A 22,486-nucleotide genomic window follows, 5' to 3' on the forward strand; every position below is an offset into this window, starting at 1 on the left:
GATTTTTGATTCGTTACAATGGGGCATGGTACATAAAAAGTTGGGAAACACTGATCTAAAATGAAGAGATCGTGTGATCTAATACTGTTACATATGAAATCATACAACTAATTTCATCAGAAGTCTAAGGTTTTTCAGTATGCTAGCTTTATCAAATTATTTATAATAAATTTCAGCATTGCGGGTTGTTTCTTCAGTAAACCGAAAGTCTCACATTTCATAGAAATAATTTTCAATAATCAATTATTAAGGCACTAACTTTGTGATTTTCCATTAAAGAACGTATAATATGTAACTTTATAACTTACTAAACATATTTGTTATAAAATCACTACGTGTCTTATTACTTGGCTTGTTTAATTAATACGTAGATTGAGATCATAAAACAAAATGTTCTTTTCATTATTTTTGACATCTGAACGTAGATAAAAAAAATATATGAGAGTCTGGGCATTTACGGGGATTACGATCCTCATAAGCCGGTCTAAGTGATCACTTTACACACGCGTAACATTCACCTATTCCACCCTTGATTGACAACCACACTAATCAAATTCTTGGAACTTTTATATATAGATATTTTTCAAATTTGAAACGTAGTACTTGAATCACTAGAATTTCACTAAGACATCTATGGTGTGATGAAAAGAAGCTTTTTATTGAGCAGAAACACAGACTTTTATTGATGAGATGTCAAAAAATAATATGAAAATAACTCCTGCAATTGGAGATAGTCCAGATTTTGTGAACAAGTATTTGGACACACTCAAAATGTTGTGAATTAAGTAATAAAAATCAAGTTTATAAAATTAAACAACTTTGTTTTAACCACTTTTTTATTATAAGTACACTTTAACCTACCGGTTCCGACAAGAACCTTGTCATCATCAGGGTTTATTAAATTCTAAAACATCAAACACATTAAAATACTCACAGTTAATTACATTCCCTTCCCAAAAACTTCCAAACAATCCGTAAAAAATCTTAAATGTTATTTTTATTGTGTATTGCTTACGCCACTGACTATACTCAGTGGAACTTCGGATGCCAGACTGATCTGGGAAAAAACCAAGAGACGGCGCGTGACAGAGTGACTTATGTTAGCCATATGCTTCACCTAGGGAGTGGACATGGAAAAAGAAGGAGAAGAGATTTTACAGGCTTTCTTCCTGTCAATTTCTTAAATTATTTTTTTAAAATTGGTTTTATTCATATTTCCTTTGCCCCAGGAAACTCAAGGAGTCTGTGTGAGCACGTACGGAGACTCTACGGACTTCCCGGCCTTCTACACTCGGCGGTCAGGCTTCCAGTCGCCAGGCCACGTGTCCACCCCTAAAGAGGCTGCCTTGCTGGTCAAGGCTGTATTGGACCTGCAGATGGACTCCGGACTCCTCATGGCCGTTCCTGTACCTGAGGAGTTCTCTTTGGAAGGTGAGCTAAATAATTGGCATGAAGAACAACCCACAAAATTTTAGCTTTTAACTTTTTTTAATTTTTATATTTTATTTATTTTATTTATTCGGGAAATCTACAGCTTTACATAGAGTGAAAGTATATAATAAAAAAAAGTTACATTAATAAAAAAAGCCAATTACACAATTCCACAATTTTAGTGGCATTTATCAAATATGGATATACTTTAGAGAAATTTAAAAAAATTATAAGGGGTTTTCTATTCGAGATAAAAAATGTTTAAAATGAATAAAAATATTTCTTTAAATTTATTTTTGATATTCTTTTTGACATCTCATCAAAGATGAAGAAGAATATGGAAGTCTGTTCATTTACGGGGCTGACGAACGTCATAGGACCGTCTAATTCTTGGAAGTTCTATATATATATGATCCAATTTCAAAACATTGTTCTTGAATCACTAGAACTTCACTAGAGGCATCTATTGGTGAGATGAAAAGAAGCTTTTTATTGGGCAGAAACTCTATTGATTCTCTCTAATTGTTATGCTTTTCAAGAGTTTTCTTCAGAAGGTTATCTAACTAATGGCATGAAGAGCAATCCACATAATTTTTGCCTCTTAATTTTAGTGGCATTTATTAAACATGGATTTACAACAAGGTAATTCACTGCAAGCTTTTTAGGTTTCACGATAATGGGGAGAAGTTTGAGGGTAGACGTAGGGATTAATACTTAAATAACTTTTAAACTCTTATTTACTATTTATTTTTATTCCAAACCTTGTGTGAGTGGTGGGGCCCTCTACGGTTCATATGGGGTATATATATATATATATATATATATATATATATATATATATATATATATATATATATATATATATATATATATATATATATATATATATATATATATATATATGTATATATATATATATATATATATATATATATATTTATATATATATATATATATTTATATATATACATGTATATTTATATATATATATATATATATATATATATATATATATATATATATATATATATATATATATATATATATATATATATATATATATATATGTATATATATTTATATTTATATATATATATATATATATATATATATATATATATATATATATATATATATATATATATATATATATATATATATATATATATATATAATATATATATACATACATTTTGGGTGCATTGAGTATATTTTCATACTTATTTTGCTTATTAGGATTGGAAACAGGGGTCCGTTGTGTACTGCGAATTTAGCTTTCGATATTCATTATATATATAGGTTTCATTGGCTCTAACTGATTTTAGTACACCATTCACTCTGTACCATTCATTTTAGTACACCATTCATTCTCCCAGCACTCACTCATATGTAATATAATTATTTCATATTTTATGCAGTTAGTATAAATTTACGTTATTTAAATTAATATGAATAATTATATTCCGTAAAATATCTAAGAATAATATTTTAAAAAATCTTTGTAGGGAAGAAATATTCTTGCCTGATAAAATTATATCCCATACACGGTGGAACAAAATGTACCATAAAACATCCCTTATAAGGTAATTTTTAACTTTGAAATATATTTAAATTGTGCACAAAACTTTAGTCACGAATTCTGGATTTACTGAAACAAATATTTAAAATAATATTTTTAGGCATCCCCGAGTGTGAACAATAATTCAACATACGTTTCATGATGGTTTCTGCTAGTAAAAAACTTTATTTCGACCATAGATGTCGCGGACGAATCAACATATAATAGATATTCTCAATTGAAGCAAAAACATAACTTCCGAAATTTGAATAGTGTGGTTTCAATTGGTGTAAAGTGATCACTTAACCACCCTATGATAGATCGTATGCCCAACCTAATACAGTAATATGTATATTATTATTCATCTATGTTGAAATGTTAAAAAGTAAAATAAATGTTAAATTTAAAATTGAAACAAGGTCTTTAATTTTTACATCTCACCAATGTTTAAAATTGGCTCATATATATAGAACTTCCAAGAATTTGAGTAGTGTGATTGTCAATAATGGGTAGATTTGGTGAATGTTACACGTGTGTAAAGTGATCACTTAAACCAGCCTATGACGGTCGTCAGCCCCGTAAATGCTGAGACTTCCATATTCTTCTTCATCTTTGATGAGATGTCAAAAAATAAGGTCTTTAAATTATTAAATTATACATACATAGATGGCTCTAGTAAGCTCACCTAGAGTGTCATGAGATTAATGATATATTGTATGTAGGAGTTCCAAAACTTTGAACAGTGTGGTTGTCAATCATAGATAGAATGACAAATGTTGCACGTGTGTAAAGTGATCACTTAATCAGTAAATAACCGGTCATCCTTCTAACCCTTATCCGCACCCAATGGTGCATAGGGCCCGGTATCGTATTGACTCTTTTGTATCTTGATCGTTACTTACATAAAGGTACGATAATCACTCCTGGGCTTCAGGGACCAGTCCAGGGTAATATTAAATAATTATTCAAGTGTAAAATCACTATAGTTTATTTTCTCTCCCCCCGGAAATCGAATCCGGTACCTCCAGCACGGTAGCTAAACACGCTTACCACAAAATTGACTTCTTCATCTATATTAATATGTCAAAGAAGTAATTAGCACTTTTAATATAATTTTATTTCTGATAATATCTAATGTATTGTAAAATTTCTATTGTATTGTAAATAATATCTATTGTATTGTATTTAAAATTCCTTTCCTTCTCCTTCCTGCAAAATCTATTTTTTTATACCATACCTTTATTTCTGAATGTGGAATTGTTTAACTGGCTTTATTTTTATGAATGTAACTATTTTTGTTAATGTAATGTAATATTTATTATTGTTAATGTAACTATTGTTTATTATGTACTTTTTTAAATGTAAAGCTGAACAATTCCCAAACAAATAAAAAAAAGCCCAAAAAAAGCAAAAGAATTGAAAAAAAAGAAAAAAGGGTTTTGATCCACCCAGCACCATTAGTTTCTCGCTGCACTTCGCCTTGCAGTGTGTTTCTTTGAACAATGTGTGCTGCGCTAAATGCAATTTGAATGCCTTTGTCGTCCGTGAGGAATTTTTCATAAAACTCTTAGAAACCTCTTCTCCTCTTCATCTCGCGCTTGCGTATGGAGGACGATCAAAATACATACCCACCTAACTGTGAAGAATATGGAAGTATACATACCTTTTTTTCTAATGGGCTCAAATAACACATCAAAGTTCAAGTAGCCCCGGTAATATGCATACCCTTTAAGTATATATACCTACACTTAAGTATACATACCCTTCAAATATATATACCCTTTCTAAACTCACTAATTAAATAACTATCATGTCGCTTATCAGTAGCGGTAGGCAGAGAGAATAGAACGCCGCGCTACTCTGTCATTGCAAACAATTTCCCCTCTTTTCATTCGTACATCTCCTATTGCCAATTATTCCTACTCTTTACACGACAGCTTTCAAATACATGACCTACTTGATCATGCCAAGTTTTTCTCGGTATTTCTCTGCTCCTATTGACAAATATCTATGCTATTTATTGTAACTGCAGATAGTTGATAGAATTCCATATTGAATTGTTGGGTAATATATCAAAAATTAAACACGGTTATTGGATTGAATTCTACTTTTATTTACATATATATGATAATATGTGACGCGTTTCGTCTTATTAGTATTTGTTTATGTCCTAATAAGACGAAACGCGTCACATATTATCATATATCACTCACTCCTTTCTACAACTTCAAATATCAAAAAACTTGATTTTTCAGGAGATCGTTTTTAAAGTTTAAAAATATAATAAAATATATTAAAAATAAATATGAAGCCACTTATTGAACTTTTTACTATACAACAGATATTTTTAGGTAAAACCTGAAGGTTTTTTCTCCATTTGAAAAATATTTAGTATATTTAAAAAATAATTTCTCAATACCTTTTCTTCAAAATGGAAAAACAACACATTCCGCCCTGTAGCGGGTAAATATTAAGTTAAAAATATGCCTCTTTTGCTGGGATATAGTACATTTTCTGGGCATTCCGAAAACATGCACAACTGAAAATTGACGAATTTTGATTTATGACGTTCTTGAAAAGAGTGAGTGATATGCCGAAGTATGTCTCTGAGTTCAATAATATTATCTTTAGTCTTGTGATAACGAAAAAACATCGATAATCATTATTTTCCAGAGTAGAATATAAATAAAATGACCATACTTTCCCTAAAATATGTAATTATCGTCATTTTCCTTCAGTTTGTTCTTTCTAATTATCCTTTTTCCGCCAATTCGTACCGGAAAACAGCCGTGAATGGGACCGTTTTGATGACATTTCTGGGGTTTAATGCCCTGTAAGTAGCGTTATAAAAGCCTCGTTTGTGATACATTAATGCGAGGGCTATAATGCCTTCATAGAGGTCATAAACAAAGCATAAGCAACCATGAAATGATGACTGCCATAAACAGGTGGCACCATAAAATCTCGCGAAAATCCTTAATTACTATAATATGTGAGATGATTTGGATTTTTGGTATGCAAATATGTATTCATAAATACATAAATACACGCCGGATATTGATCAGTTCCATTGAGGAGGTATTCTAGACCAAGATTCTTCTAAATCTTTCAAGAATGTTCTTGCTTACTTTCTAATTTACGTTTTAATGTATACGATTTTAATTTTCGTTTGTAATGTGTATATTCTTTCACAATATTTTGAGTGTGTCCAAATACTTGCCCACAAATCTGGATTAAATCTGGATTATTATATTAAAGGAGTTATTTTTTAATATTATTTTTTACATCTCAATATAGAGCTTACGACGGTCGTAAGCCCCGTAAATGTCCAGACTTCCATATTCTTCTTCATCTATGTTGAGATGTCAAAAAAATTCAATAAATTAAAATTTAAAGGGAATTTAAATATGTGGCGCATCCAATAAAAAGGATTTATGTTATTTACAATACTTACACAAGAATATCGTTAGATGTCTCTTCTACCGTAGGTCTTCTTTACGTTTTTTTTTAAGATGGGAGCTGCATTTATTATTTACCTTGCTTATTATGTACAAGGTTTATAGATCATTAGGAGGTTTTTTGTATCTTTCTAACTAAAAAATACATTTATAATTTATGTTTTACTTTGTTAATATCGCTATTCCTTAAAATCTAATGTGACACGAGTTTCGATACATTCCGCGTCATTTTTAAACCTTGAAAATGATGCGCAATACATCGAATCACGTGTCACAATAGATTTTCAGAAGTAGTGGTATTTACTAAGTAAAATTTAAATTAAACATGGATAGATTTTACCAGAAAGTGACTGCCGAATTCATTAATGGAATCAACAAAAACATGTGTTCTTTAATCTGTGTTGGGAGCATGAGGGATAATCTAGTGTGGGTCAATCAGGGTCTTCTCAGCATTTGCTCATTGCTGGGAGGAAACTACGTAAAACTCCTCAAGAGAACCCGGACTGTTGACTGTCGTCAGCAGGCCTTCCGTTCCACTAGAAGAGGGTTCGGCATTTTGTGTCCTAGCTTGGTTTATGATACCAATGTCCTTCACTATTTTTATCACGTCGCTTACTCCTTTCAAGAACGTCATAAATCAAAAATCGACAATTTTTACTTGTGCATGTTTTCGGAATGCCCAAAAAATGTACTATATCCCAGCAAAAGCGGCATATTTTTAACTTGATTTTTACCCGCTGCAGGGCGGGAAGTGTTGTTTTTGCATTTTGAAGAAAATGTATTGTTTAATTATTTATTTAAATATACTAAATATTTTTCAAATGGAGAAAAAACCTTCAGGTTTTACCTAAAAAGATCTATTGTACAGGAAAAAGTTCAATAAGTGGATGATATTTATTTTTAATACATCGCATTATATTTTTAAACTTTAAAAACGTTCTCCTCAATATTTTTTTTGATTTATGACATTCTTGAAAGGAGTGAGTATGTATGATACCACTTCTTGTGACTGTTCCTTCTTTTTCTTCATGGCTTACAATCCTGTGATGATTGGTGTGCTTCTTTCATGGCCAGTCTTCACCGTCTCTATCCTCCACCCGTCTGTAACTGTAACAAAAATATCGTATTGGCTAGTAATATTGACTTAATTTTCAGAGTCTGCAATTGAATCGGCTATCCAGGAAGCCCTGAAGAAGGCCGAAGAACTAGGAGTGAAAGGGAAGGATGTCACTCCCTTCATACTGGCTGCAGTCGCCAAGATAACTGAAGGAAGATCTCTGGAGACTAGTATCCTTTATATTTTTAATATAAAAATAAGTTCAGTAAAGATCAACGCAATGATTTATAAATATTTTTTTGAATAAAATTATGACTTTGTAATTATTTCCCCAACGTTCGCCTCTGTGGTAAAATGGTTAGCATGTTTAGCTAGCGTGCTGGAGGTCCCGGGTTTGATTTCCAGGAGGGCGATGATAAATATTAGTCATTTTAACTAACAATTATTTAATATTACTCTGGACCGGTGCCTGAAGCGCATGAGTGATCACCTTGCCTTCATATAAGTAACGATCAAGATAACACCCCGTCAATACGATGCAGTGCCCTATGCACCATTGGGTGCGGATAAGGGTTAGAAGATTTTTTTCATATGAATTTTATTTGACCAGCAACGGGGTTTCGCCGTAACCGACATCATCAGACAGTATATAATAAAGATAATATAATATTGATATACAGATAAGCGTCAGGATGTTACCATAAATAAGCCTACAGTTGTCAAAAAGCTACGAAAACAAACAAACTAACCATCACGCCACTTCTCCGTTGGGGTAGACAGAAAAGAGAACGCCACTATAATCTTTCTTTGCAAACAATCTTCGCCTCTTCCACATTCCTGCATCTCCTCATTTTTCTGATTATTCCGATTCCTAACCTGCCCACGCCCATGTATTTAAAATGCTCGATCCTGCCAAGTTTGCCCATTAATATGTTTTACATTTCGCTCACTCCTTTCAAGAACGTCATAAATCAAAAATCGTCAATTTTCAGTTGTGCATGTTTTCGGAATGCCCAGAAAATGTACTATATCCCAGCAAAAGAGGCATATTTTTAACTTAATATTTACCCGCTACAGGGCGGAATGTGTTGTTTTTGCATTTTGAAGAAAAGGTTTTGTTTCATTTTTTTTTAAATGTACTAAATATTTTTCAAATGGAGAAAAAATCTTCAGGTTTTACCTAAAAAGATCTGTTGCACAGTAAAAAGTTCAGTAAGTAGCTTGATATTTATTTTTAATACATTGTATTATATTTTTAAACTTTAAAAACGTTCTCCTGAAAAATCAAGTTTTTTGATTTATGACGTTCTTGAAAGGAGTGAGCGATTTGTCCCTAGAACATTGCACCTCATTTTATATCGTGTTTTATTTTTTCTCCATTTTTTTAATAATCGCAGTACTTAACATAATACATACCTTAAATGTAATTTACAGATATGGCATTGATAAAAAATAATGCTAAAATCGGCTCTCAAATTGCCGTTGAATTAAACAAACTGGGTTCATTTCCAGGAAAGAAACAGGGTGATGGTATGACTAACGCATCAAAAGAAAATATTACGACGTTTTACAAAGCGAGTTACAAGAGTGATTCGAGAAGCAGCGGTAAGGATCAGGAAAGGAGTTTGACAAGTGAAGGATTCGGGAATATAAGACCAGTAGTGATTGGTGGCAGTAATGTGGATTACACCATCAGATTACTTGAAGAAATGAAGGTAAGCTTTTCAGACTTTTCCATTTAACAATGTTATGAAAGATTTTCCTTAAAGATCTTCATTTCAGCATTTTTTATTTTTATTTATGTATTGTAAAACCAACATAATAATTACAAAAATAAATAAATATAATAATAAAACCCCTATCCGCACCCCAATGGTGCATAGGGCACTGCGTCATAAAATCGCAGTGTTATTTTAAGTTAAAATAGCCCCGTTCTACGGCAATTGAATTTTTTGCTTAAAATACCGTCTTTAGATTAAAAAATTCTCAGAAATAAATAAATGATTTTCATAAAAAAGGAAATATTTTTACATTATATATTCTTGAAAAAAGTCTAATTCTTGTGTATATTCCTTTAAAAAAACTTTAATAAACTTCTGGAAATCTTAAAATCTATAAAAAATATATCAAACCTTTAAAACTAAATTTAAAAAACAATAAGACTCACCCCTACCTAGACTCCATACCAAAGAATATTTTAACTTTTAATTGACTTTGTTTATTACAAAAAATAATTGTAAAACGAACACCTTCTCTAAACACAAATGTACGTACCAGGGTTTAATGAAAATCAAGTTAGGATTTTTCGTTTATTGGGCCTTAAGTTTTTGTGAGGGGATTCATGGATGTATGAATAAAAAGATGCATTCTCTCTCAAAAGTTTTATTAATTTTTCCAACTCCACTGCGAAACAAGTCATTTCCTTAGATAAACATAGAAGTGAAGCTAATATACAACAGTTAGGTATACTTTTTATAATAGTTTCATCTATAATTGTTATAATATGTTGTAATAAACTGAGTATTGTACAATATTAATCCTATTCGGTTTCACGCATACCTCGTTACATATGTATTCTTTATAATTGTAATATTTCATAACTTGCATAATATCTACGTAATATTACATGTCGATAAATTGTTATAAATGACAAAAGTTATTTAATTGGTCGAAAAAAATAACGAACAAATACACGTCAATTATTTATATAAATTTATCTTTCTTGACAAAGGTGCATATCAAAAACAATATCCGTCTTTTTAATGCGCATATTACGGCACATATTAAGTATTATATGAGCACATTACGGCACATATGAAGTATTATATGCGCACATTACTACACATAATACAGTAACATTTGATGTTTTATATAACGGTACCATAACATTTTATATTACGGCACATATAACGGCTTAAAAAGTATTAAATGTATATATATATATATATATATAACAGCATATATCACGTGTTATATTCATGCAATACAAACGACGTATTCTATATACACATTATGGCATGTTATATTAGACGTTTCATATGCGCACATTACGGCACATAAGATGTCCTCTTTGTGCGTTTCTATGAGCGCATTAAGGTTTATTTTATGCACGCATTTCGGCACATATGTATGACGTGCTTATTCTATGCACACATCACGGCACATAAGATGTATTATTTGTGCATATTGAAGAGTTTCTATGCGCACATTTAGGTATATTTTATGCACGCATTACGGCAAATATGTGAGATGTGTTTATTCTATGCACACATTACGACACATTATACTTTCTATATGCGCGTTAAACTTGTAAGACTGTTTTAAGGAATTGTATGTGCAATAGGTATAATTGAGTTTCAAAGACGAATAATGTTTATCATCGAAAGAAAATATTAAATAAAAAGGCATTAAGTTGTTTTTTAAAAAACGGTGATATTTTCATATTGAATAAGATATTTCATATGAAATGAAAATTTTTTTTTAGCTTGATATAATATGAACACTAATATTATGAAATATACAGTCTCTAACAATGAAAAATCGCTAACTAATATAAAACCTTCATTAATTGATTCGGCAGTAACTTTGTGGTAAAATCTATCCTTTTCAAATTTAAGTTTTACTTGGTAAAAATCACTTTTTCTTAAAATCTATTGTGACACGTGTTTCTATGTATTCCGCATCATTTTGTGCATTAGCATATACGGTGTTTAAAAATGATGCAGAACGCATCGAAATACGTGCCAAAATAGATTTCGACCCTAGATAACTAAACTATATTTGTAGAAACAATGCCATTTGTGGATCGCACAAAATGGACATATCGCTCACTCCTTTCAAGAACGTCATAAATCAAAAATCGTCAATTTTAGTTGTGCATGTTTTCGGAATGCATAGAAAATTTACTATATCCCAGCAAAAGAGGCATATTTTTAACTTAATATTTACCCGCTACTGGCAGGGGAAAAAGTGTTGTTTTTGCATTTTGAAGAAAAGGTATAATTGCATTATTTTTTAAAAAATGCTATATATTTTTCAAATGGAGAAAAAACCTTCAAGTTGTACCTAAAAAGATCTGTTGCACGGTAAAAAGTTCAATAAGTGCCTTGACATTTATTTTTAAAACATTGTATTATATTTTTGAGCTTTAAAAACGTTCTCCTGAAAAATCAAGTTTTTTGATTTATGACGTTCGGAGTGAGCGATATGTAGTAGCTATGCGAAATAGTGATATATTGTTAAATGTCTCTTACATTCATTGCTAATAAACCAAACTTAAGTGCCATGTAATCGGTTCCTATTTTTAATAAATACTTTTGATCAAGTTGCACGTGTTTAATTGCGTAGTCCGCCAGACGAATGTTTAGTTATTAAGGGTTAAGAAAAAGTGGTTTTTACCAAAACTAAAATTATAAACAAAGTTTTAATAGTTTTTTTAAAAAGTTCATTGTTGAGATGATAAAACAAATATCAAACGTTTAATAAAATATAATAATTAGATTACACAATATAGATATAATATTTTTTGAGTATGTATAGTCTAATATTTACAAACATCTATCCCATTTTTAAAATGTTTTATTAGTAACAATCGATTATTTATTTGAAAAATATAATATTATGAGTACCTAACCTACATCAGCAGAACGTGCTGACATTTATTAATTATTTATTTTATATGAATATTTATAAATATATACATAAATTGTAATAATTCTCTAGAAATACCTATATTAATATAAAAATATGAACAAATCATCGATTTCAGCATTCAAAATACACAAGAGCACGCTAAAAATTCTAATTTCTATTAAAAATCACTTCTGCTTTCAACGCTTTTAAGAATATGAATAAACTTTTATAGGTACACAATATATGTGTTTTATTTTCTTAATGAATAAGTATTATCATAATTGATCCAACCTAACAAAGCGTCATGAAAAGAAATTTTTAAATTTATTTGAAAAAAAGATGGATTTTCATAAACTAAAATTAAGTCCATTTAAAAAAAATTTATGATTTGATGTAACATGAGAAAAAAAAATAGCTTCTGCATTTGAAAAGCTTTCCATCTCGTAGGTTGGATTAGGCTGTATGAATATGAATACAGCCTAATCCTATATATATATATATATATATATATATATATATATATATATATATATATATATATATATATATATATATATATATATATATATATATATATATATATATATATATATATATATATATATATATATATATATATATATATATATATATATATATATATATATATATATATATATATATATATATATATATATATATATATATATATATATATATATATATATATATATATATATATATATATATATATATATATATATATATATATATATATATATATATATATATATATATATATATATATATATATTAATATTTTAATCTACTTCATAAATTTCTTTTGGCATTCAGACATACTTACAAGTCTATTGGACTATTGCAATATGGATGTTAATAATGGGAACGTTACACAAGAGTATAAAGTGATCACTTAGGCCAGACAAATGCCGGGTCAAAAGCTTCAGGACTTTTGCTCAGACTTTCATATTCTTTGGTAAAAAAAAAACTTTATGGTAGATGTACGTCTGAAGTTAACACACCTATAATACGTAGACAATTTTTTTTATTTAAATAGTGATTTGGGGTATTTTAAAATACCCCAAAGAGTCATACAAAATTAAAATGGAGAATAATACATTTAAAGATGATAAAAATTGTTGGTGAAAAAATAATATGAAATGATTTAAACAATAATATAATCAAGTTGGATCAGGATGTGTGTATATATATATATATATATATATATATATATATATATATATATATATATATATATATATATATATATATATATATATATATATATATATATATATATATATATATATATATATATATATATATATATATATATATATATATATATATATATATATATATATATATATATATATATATATATATATATATATATATATATATATATATATATCGTAGTCATATAGGAGAAAATGACCGAGTACATTTTTTAAAAAAAACGTAATTATTGCCTATTAGACATCTTACTAGCTTAGTGATGATCGGAAAAAAACCCAAAGCGATTTTAAACTTGGAAGTATAATATATGGACTTGTTAAAAATTACTTGTTGCATTGATGTTTATTTTCTTAAACGGCCCTTAAATGGCCCTCCTGAACCTTTTTTCGTTTTGTTAGTTGGTCACTTTCTCCTGTACGACTACAATATGTAAATATGGTAAAACACACACTTTTATGAAATATTCTAATAATATAGTATTATTTTTACATATTATAAAATTGTGCACAAACATTTTGGTCTGATTCTTACCCACGTCGATATTTTAAACTGGTGTCATTCCACTTTATATCGCTCACTCCTTTCAATAACGTCATATATAAAAAAAATTGATTTTTCAAGAGATCGTTTTTAAAGTTTATAAATAAAATAAAATGTATTGAAAATAAATATCAAGCCACTTGTTGAACTTATTAATGTGCAACTGATCTTTTTAGGTAAAACCTGAATGTTTTTTTTCCATTTGAAAAATGTTTAGTATATTTAAAAATATAAGTAATCAATACCTTTTCTTCAAAATGCAAAAACAACACTTTCTGCCCTGTAACGGGTAAATATTATGTTAAAAATATGCCACTTTTGCTGGGATATAGTACATTCTCTGAGCATTCCGAATACATGCGCAACTGAAAATTGACGATTTCTGATATATGACGTTGTTGAAAGGAGTGAGCGATATGTTATCATACAAAAAAAATGGTGCACTGGAATTGACTGCCAGCGTACATTTAAATATAATAATATATCTACATTTTTCTACACATTTTATTAAATATTAGTTACAGTTTGGTGTTCATGAATTGAATGTACATTTCATATACTTATATATTTATTAAAACAAAGCAAATATATTTAAAAAATCTTAGATTGGAAAATAAATATAATTACACTGGCCAACAATTTACAAGTTTTATTTTGTAACTTGCATGAAAATACCTGATCCTTATGCACTTTGCATAGCTGAATTTAAAAAAAAATTTAAAAAAATTAGCACGTCAGATTTTTTAGCTATGGATATATTTAATTCTGATGTTGACTAAAGTTTATCTTGTTATTTATGTACAGATATATTTAAAGATATAATGCTATCGTATTAAATGTTTATATGTTAATATATTCCCACTGTTACTCCATAATTATCAATACTTTTTTTGAATCCCTTAGACCTTAGACTAAAGCATGTCTAGATACTAACCACTATTACGGTTTCAACGTATGTGGTCCATACAAAAAATAATATGACTGTAACTCAAAACTTGACGTGGTACAAGGTTTTCAACAATGAGAACGATTAACTTAGTCCAAATCAGTCATCAAAATTTCAGTTACAAAATCATTGTTAGCCAGTGTAATTTACATATATATATATATATATATATATATATGTGTGTATATATTTATATATATATATATATATATGTATATATATATATATATATATATATATATATATATAAATATATATATATATATATATATATATATATATATATATATATATATATATATATAAATATATATATATATATATATATATATATATATATATATATATATATATATATATATATATATATATATATATATATATATATATATATATATATATATTTATATATATATATATATGTATATATTTTATATATATATTTATATATATATATATATATATATATATATATATATATATATATATATATATATATATATATATATATATATATATATATATATATATATATATATATATATATATGTATATATATATATATATATATATGTGTGTGTATTTACATATTCTCACCATTAGGTACTACCTATTTAAGCTCATTAGACGTAACTAAATAATTTTTACTCTTACAAATACTATAAAAATTACAATGATTTGTTAAGAATGACTCATTTTTGCAATGTGCCAGCATCATTTAAAAAGTAATGAAATAAGAAAAAAAAATTTTAGATATAAGATCAATATAAATCTAGAATAATTATGTTTTATATAATATTCTTAGTATAAGATTATAATTGGAATTCCATACGCATTGCATATCTTTCCAGCGTTGTCAATATATAACTAGTTTAAATTATTATACAAATTAGTTAAATTTTTCGAATATAATTTACATTGCACACGACATGACCAGTATAGACATTTTAAAATTTAATATAGTACAAATTTTATATTACGTTCAAAATTGGATTTTCGACTTTGCGTTTTACGCCGACGAAAGCAATGCCAATTTATATTATCTAGTATAAAATATTAGAATTTTGAATTTATACGCGTCGTCAAATTCATATATAGTGTGTTTATAAATTTTTGAATTAGGAATACACTCGTATTGTCCAATATGTACCTAGTATAAATACGTTCTTAAATTGAATTTGGAATACACACGCATGTACCAAGTATAAACATGTTCTTAATTTGAATTTGGAATACACAGGCATTATCCAATATGTATTCAGTATAAATATGTTCCTAAATTGAATTTGGAATACACACGCATTATCCAATATGTACCTAGTATAAATATGTTCTTAAATCGAATTTGGAATACACACGCATTGTCCAATATTTACCTAGTATAAATATGTTACATTGAATTTGGATTTGGGTCTTTAGACGCTTTGGGTAACTTTTCAGCGCTCCGATTTATTTGTATCTAATTTAAAAATATTTTATTTTACATTTGGAATTCCGTACGCATTGCATATCTTACCAGCGTCGCCGATTTGGCTAAATTTGGTCATTGATTTTTTTTTACATAACCTAACCTAACTTACATAGTTATTAATATATAAAACTAACTATATACGTTGTATTTAATTATATAAACTATATTTTGAGTAAATAAACATCAAAACAGGCCATGTTTAGCCTTTCAACTACCAGAATGATTTAAACCATATAAAATTTCATTTTATCGTAGTATATTTTTTTATTTAGTTATTTATGATTTTTTTCAGGGAAAAATTATGTATGCAAAACGTTATAGATTATAAAAAAATAGTTTAAACGTAAATAATTTCATTGAAATTCACCGTGCTCAAAAAAAGATTTATTTTTAATATGCCTCATTTGTAAATCATTATTTAAATTTCTTCAATTGAAATGAATTCATACAACATTTTTTCCACAAAATAGTCAAATAAAAAAATGCTTAAAGAATACACCGGTAGTGAAAGGGTTATTTGAAATCGATGGAAAAACAGGTACACCAGCCAAAAGCCGTTCAGTAAATAAATATATAAAATAATTTTTGTGACGAACTTAATTTAAAATATTTGTATATTAAATCAATAAAGATTCGTTGAATATGTCACACATTAAAAATGTAAAACGTATGTTTTGAAATTGATCCAATGTTTTGAGGATAAATTCATTAACTGGGACGGCAGTCACATTGTGGTAATATCTATACACTTTTTATAAAATCTTTACTTGGTAGTAGTGGACTTACTAGTAATTATTTTTCAGAGTTCGCGATTCATATAATGGAAACTAATTTGAATCACATACACTTAAAATATTACACTCTGTTACATACAAAGATCTAGTCATGAACAGTTTAGAAAATATATAAATAAATAAATCTGATTAAACGTGAATTAAACATATCGCTCACTCCTTTTAACAACGTCACAAATAAAAAAAACTTGATTTTTCAGGAGATCGTCTTTAAAGTTGAAAAATATAATACAATGTATTAAAATATATGTATATCAAGCCACTTTTATTGTGTAACAGATCTTTTAAGGTAAAACCTGAAGGTTTTTTCTCCATTTGAAAAATATTTGGTAAATTTAAAAAAATAATTAAACAATACCTTTTCTTAAAAATTCAAAAACAATACTTTCTGCCCTGTAGCGGGTAAATATTAAGTTAAAAATATGCCAATCTTGCTGGGATATAGTACATTTTCTGGGAATTCCAAAAACATGCTGAACTGAAAATTGACGATTTTTGATATATGACGTTGTTGAAAGGAGTGAGCCATAAGCTTTTCCAAAATATATCAATATATTATTATCTACGTTCCCATTACAAAAAATCTCGCTCTTACTGGAGGTCCCAGGTTCGTGACTCCCACAAATAAAAATAAGTGATTTTTTCACTGTGAACTTTATTCAATATTATCCCGGACTGGTACATTATGCGGATGCTAATCACCTTTCCTTCATGTGTTAAAGGTTGTTCTTCGTTTATATGATGCAGTACCCTATGCGCCATCGGGTGCAGATAAGGGTTTGAAGAAAAATAAGAAAAAGTATGTATAAATATTGAAGAAATTTTTAATAAAGCCGCTATCTTACAAACTTTTAAAGAAAAAACAATTGAAGTGCAAAATTCAAGTAACTCTAGATATTCTAACAATTTAATTTTGCACAGATGTAAAACAACAGCAGCGTTAAACCATTATACGTACATAGGTAAAAAAACTTTAATAAACCTCCGGAAAACTTAAAATCTATAAAAAATTATCAAACTTTTAAAACTAAAATTAAAAAATATTTAAGACTCACCCCTTCCTAGACTCCATACCAAAGAATGTTTATTTTTAATTTTTAATTTACCTTGTAATTTTTTTATTTTTAATTTTAATTTACTTTGTTTTAATTTACTTAGTTTTTTAAAAAAATAAAAATAAATGTGAAACGAACTCCCTCTCTAAACACAAGTATCTACTTTATTAGAGAGGTAGAAACGTTATATATAAGATGTTCTGTATATTTACCTATTTTGTATTTCAAAAATGTATTTTTGTAAAAAAAAAAAAAAAAAATGTGTTCCTTTATATATTTTTTAAATAAATAAATAAATAATTACAGAACAGAGTGAATCAGAATCAGAGAACCCTAGAACAGGTGCAAGAATTTTTATATCTAGGAAGCATGTTCACAAGGGATGGAAAAGTGGATAAGGATATTGAGAGAAGAGTGAATGCAGGGAATAGAATAAATGGTGCTTTTAACAGAGTGATTGGGAACAAGAATATGTCCATGGAAGCCAAGCTAGCGGTTCACAACGGCGTGCTAGTACCGACACTAATGTATGGAAGCGAAACATGGAACTGGGAAATAAAGGATGAAAGCAGAGTGAACGCTGTTGAAATGCGCTCCCTCAGACGAATGTGTGGAAAATCATTGTATGACAGAATTAAAAACGACGATATAAGAAAGGAATGTAAGGCTGAACGAGGAATAATTGAAAAGATTAAGAAGAGTTCTTTGCGGTGGTATGGACATGTGGAGCGAATGGATAGCGAGAGAATGACTAAGAAAATATATGCGACGAATGTGAGAGGGAAAACAGAACGTGGACGACCGAAAAAGACTTGGCACGATCAGATCAATCAGAACCTAAAATCTAACGGTGTCAAAAGTCTGCGTAATCGGAGGGCATGTATGACTAGATGTATGGATGTGAAGGAGGCGAGGAGTGTATGTCAGGACAGAAGAGTGTGGCGTTCCATCCTCTCTGCCTACCCCTGCGGGGAAACGGCGTGATGGTAGTAGTAGTAGCAAATGTTGGATTTTGGAGTTTTACTAAAATGTTGAAATAAAATACATCGTTAGATGGCATCCCCAATTTAAGGGTAGTTGTCGAATACATCGAACTATCTAGACCGTATAAAGTCTGACACTACTTTAAACTTTGAGTAATTACTTCGCCAGGGGTAGCTGCCTATAACACCCCTCGATAATTCACCGTCTTCACTAGTTTCCCTAGACTTGACGTAAATAAAATATACTCAAAGGCACTGATTAATACTGACTCTAAGCGAAAGCCTAGTACTTTTGAAAACTTTCAGGGTGTTTTTTCGAGATATTTATTTTACTATAATTGTGACCGAATGCCACTATCTTTTTTAGTTTTTTTGTTTATTGCAAAATAAATAGCCTATAGTGTTCCCTTAATTTCGAATTATAAATATATACAGAGCTATTTTCCATGCAGCGCGGTGGAATGACGTTCCGACACCTTTATATATATCTATATATATAAATATTTGAACAAGCTTTTTTTAATTTTTTTTTTTAATATCAATTAAACGAAACAATTTTTGCGCTTACGTAATTACAATCCATATTTATTTAATTCGTCAAAATGATAGAGTATTGTAATGAATATTTAAATGATATTTGAAAAAAATATATATTTTTTTAGTGGCGAGCTTGACATGAAGTAAGTTCCGGGGCCTTTTTCGTTTTAAAAAAGCCATGTATACATATATATATATATATATATATATATATATATATATATATATATATATATATATATATATATATATATATATATATATATATATATAAATATGTATATATATATATATATATATATATATATATATATATATATATATACATATATATATATATATATATATATATATATATATATATATATATATAATAATAATAATAATAATAAAACCCTTATACGCACCCCAATGGTGCATAGGGCACTGTGTCATATTAACGCAGTGTTATCTTGATCGTTTACACATGAAGGAAAGGTGATCAGCCCTCCGCTTCAGGTACCAGTCCATGGTAATATTGAATAAATATTACAGTGAAAAAATCACTTATATTTATTTTACCCCCCTTGGGAATCGAACCCGGGACCTCCAGAACGGTAGCCGAGCGTGCTGACCATTACACTACAGAGGACAAAATATACATATATATATATATATATATATATATATATATATATATATATATATATATAAATATATATTTATATATATATATATATATATATATATATATATATATATATATATATATATATATATATATATAAATATATATATATATATATATATATATATATATATATATATATATATATATAAATATATATTTATATATATATATATATATATATATATATATATATATATATATATATATATATATATATATATATATATATATATATATATATATATATATATATATATATATATATATAAATATATATATATATATATATATATATATATATATATATATATATATATATATATATATATAAATATATATTTATATATATATATATATATATATATATATATATATATATATATATATATATATATATATATAAATATATATATATATATATATATATATATATATAATATATATATATATATATATATATAAATATATATATATATATATATATATATATATATATATATATATATATATATATATATATATATATATATATATATATATATATATATATATATATATATATATTAATATATATATATATATATATATATATATATATATATATATATATATATATATATATATATATATATATATATATATATATATATATATATTTATATATATATATATATATATATATATGTATATATATATATATATATATATATATATATATATATATATATATATATATATATATAAATATATATATCAATGGAAATTAAGGGAGTACTATCGGTTATTGGTTTTGCAATAAAAAAACTTTCTTTGAAAATTCCTAGACTCACATTTAAGTAAACAACTTTTGTGTTGCTCGCCAAAAATAGTCGTAAGTTTGGATCAATAGCTGAAAGGGAATAAGGAGAGATATTTTTAGAAAGTGGGCCCAGATAGAGATTATTAGCATTTGGAAAGCTACCAACGGTGGTTGTATTCACTGGTCATGCGTGTGTAATGTACGAATTACTTTGATATAGAATATAATTCAATGCTGATGGTGTTTACAGACTCCTCAATCTGATAGTATTTTGACAAAAAAGAAAATTCGTTTATCTTAAGAAATTTCCATATATAAATTTAAACGAGAGTTTTTGATACATTTTGTGATTTCATCAAAACTGAAGAAGAATATGGAAGTCTGTGTATTTACAGTATTGTAGGTACCGTGAAATTAGTAGGTACGCAAAGCACTTAAAATAGACAAATTAATAAAAAAAGCAATAATAAGAAAACTTCCGTCATCTTTACTAACAACAAATATTTTTAAACGTTAACTTCTTACAAAATCTAGCATATAACTCTTATGACATTTTAAAATAGACAAACATGTGTAAGTCTGTGTATTTACAATGACATTATAAAATAGACAAACATGTGTGAGTCTGTGTATTTACAATGACATTATAAAATAGACAAACATGTATGAGTCTGTGTATTTACAAGGCTTATGACCAATTATGGGCTGTTTAAGTGATCACTTTACACACGTGCAACATTCGCCATTCGACCTATGACTGACAACGACACTAGATATTTTGACCAGTCTCATGACACAATATATATGAGTTCACAATAGTCATCTATGTTAGATTGAGAAAAGCTTTTATTTAGCAGCGACCCTTTTATTTATGAAAGTATTTTTTTTGTAAATAACAGATTTAATATGAGTTTTGATGTTAAAAGTCTGTGTTTTCAAATAATAATATTTTGAAACACAGCATTTTTCCAAAAATAACTAACTAACTAACCATCACGCCGCTTCCCCGTAGGCAGAGAGAATAGAACGCTACACCACTCTGTCATTGCAAACATTCTTCGCCTCTTCCACGTTCATGCATCTCCTCATACACACCATTCCATATCAATTCTCATTAACCATACCAATTCTCTCATAGATTATTACGACTCCTAACCTGACCACTTTCAAGTATTTGGCATACCGGATCGTGCTATGTTTTTCTCGGTCTTCCAGCATTTTTCCAGCATTTATTTTTAAAAAATAACTTTATTCGTTCCTATATATTTTTAGGACCAACAAAAAAACTTACTTTCACGACTTTCAGTTATAATTTT

The 22,486-nt window shown here is 27.7% G+C and overlaps 1 protein-coding gene across 1 annotated transcript in view; it reads left to right on the top strand.

Annotated features, from left to right (window-relative positions):
- The window catches only part of LOC148303642 (uncharacterized), a 384,039-nt gene that overhangs the window by 17,377 nt on the left and 344,176 nt on the right, over positions 1-22,486 (top strand). The window contains exons 4-6 of the mRNA XM_088269612.1: positions 1,230-1,431; positions 7,603-7,734; positions 8,939-9,219. Of these exons, the coding sequence (XP_088125738.1) occupies positions 1,230-1,431; positions 7,603-7,734; positions 8,939-9,219 (615 nt within the window). The remainder of the gene's footprint in view (positions 1-1,229; positions 1,432-7,602; positions 7,735-8,938; positions 9,220-22,486) is intronic.

Source organism: Brachycentrus maculatus, unplaced genomic scaffold (assembly GCF_059751285.1).
Source record: "Brachycentrus maculatus isolate JH-2025_06_01 unplaced genomic scaffold, ASM5975128v1 h1tg000358l, whole genome shotgun sequence".
NCBI classification, from domain to species: domain Eukaryota; kingdom Metazoa; phylum Arthropoda; class Insecta; order Trichoptera; family Brachycentridae; genus Brachycentrus; species Brachycentrus maculatus.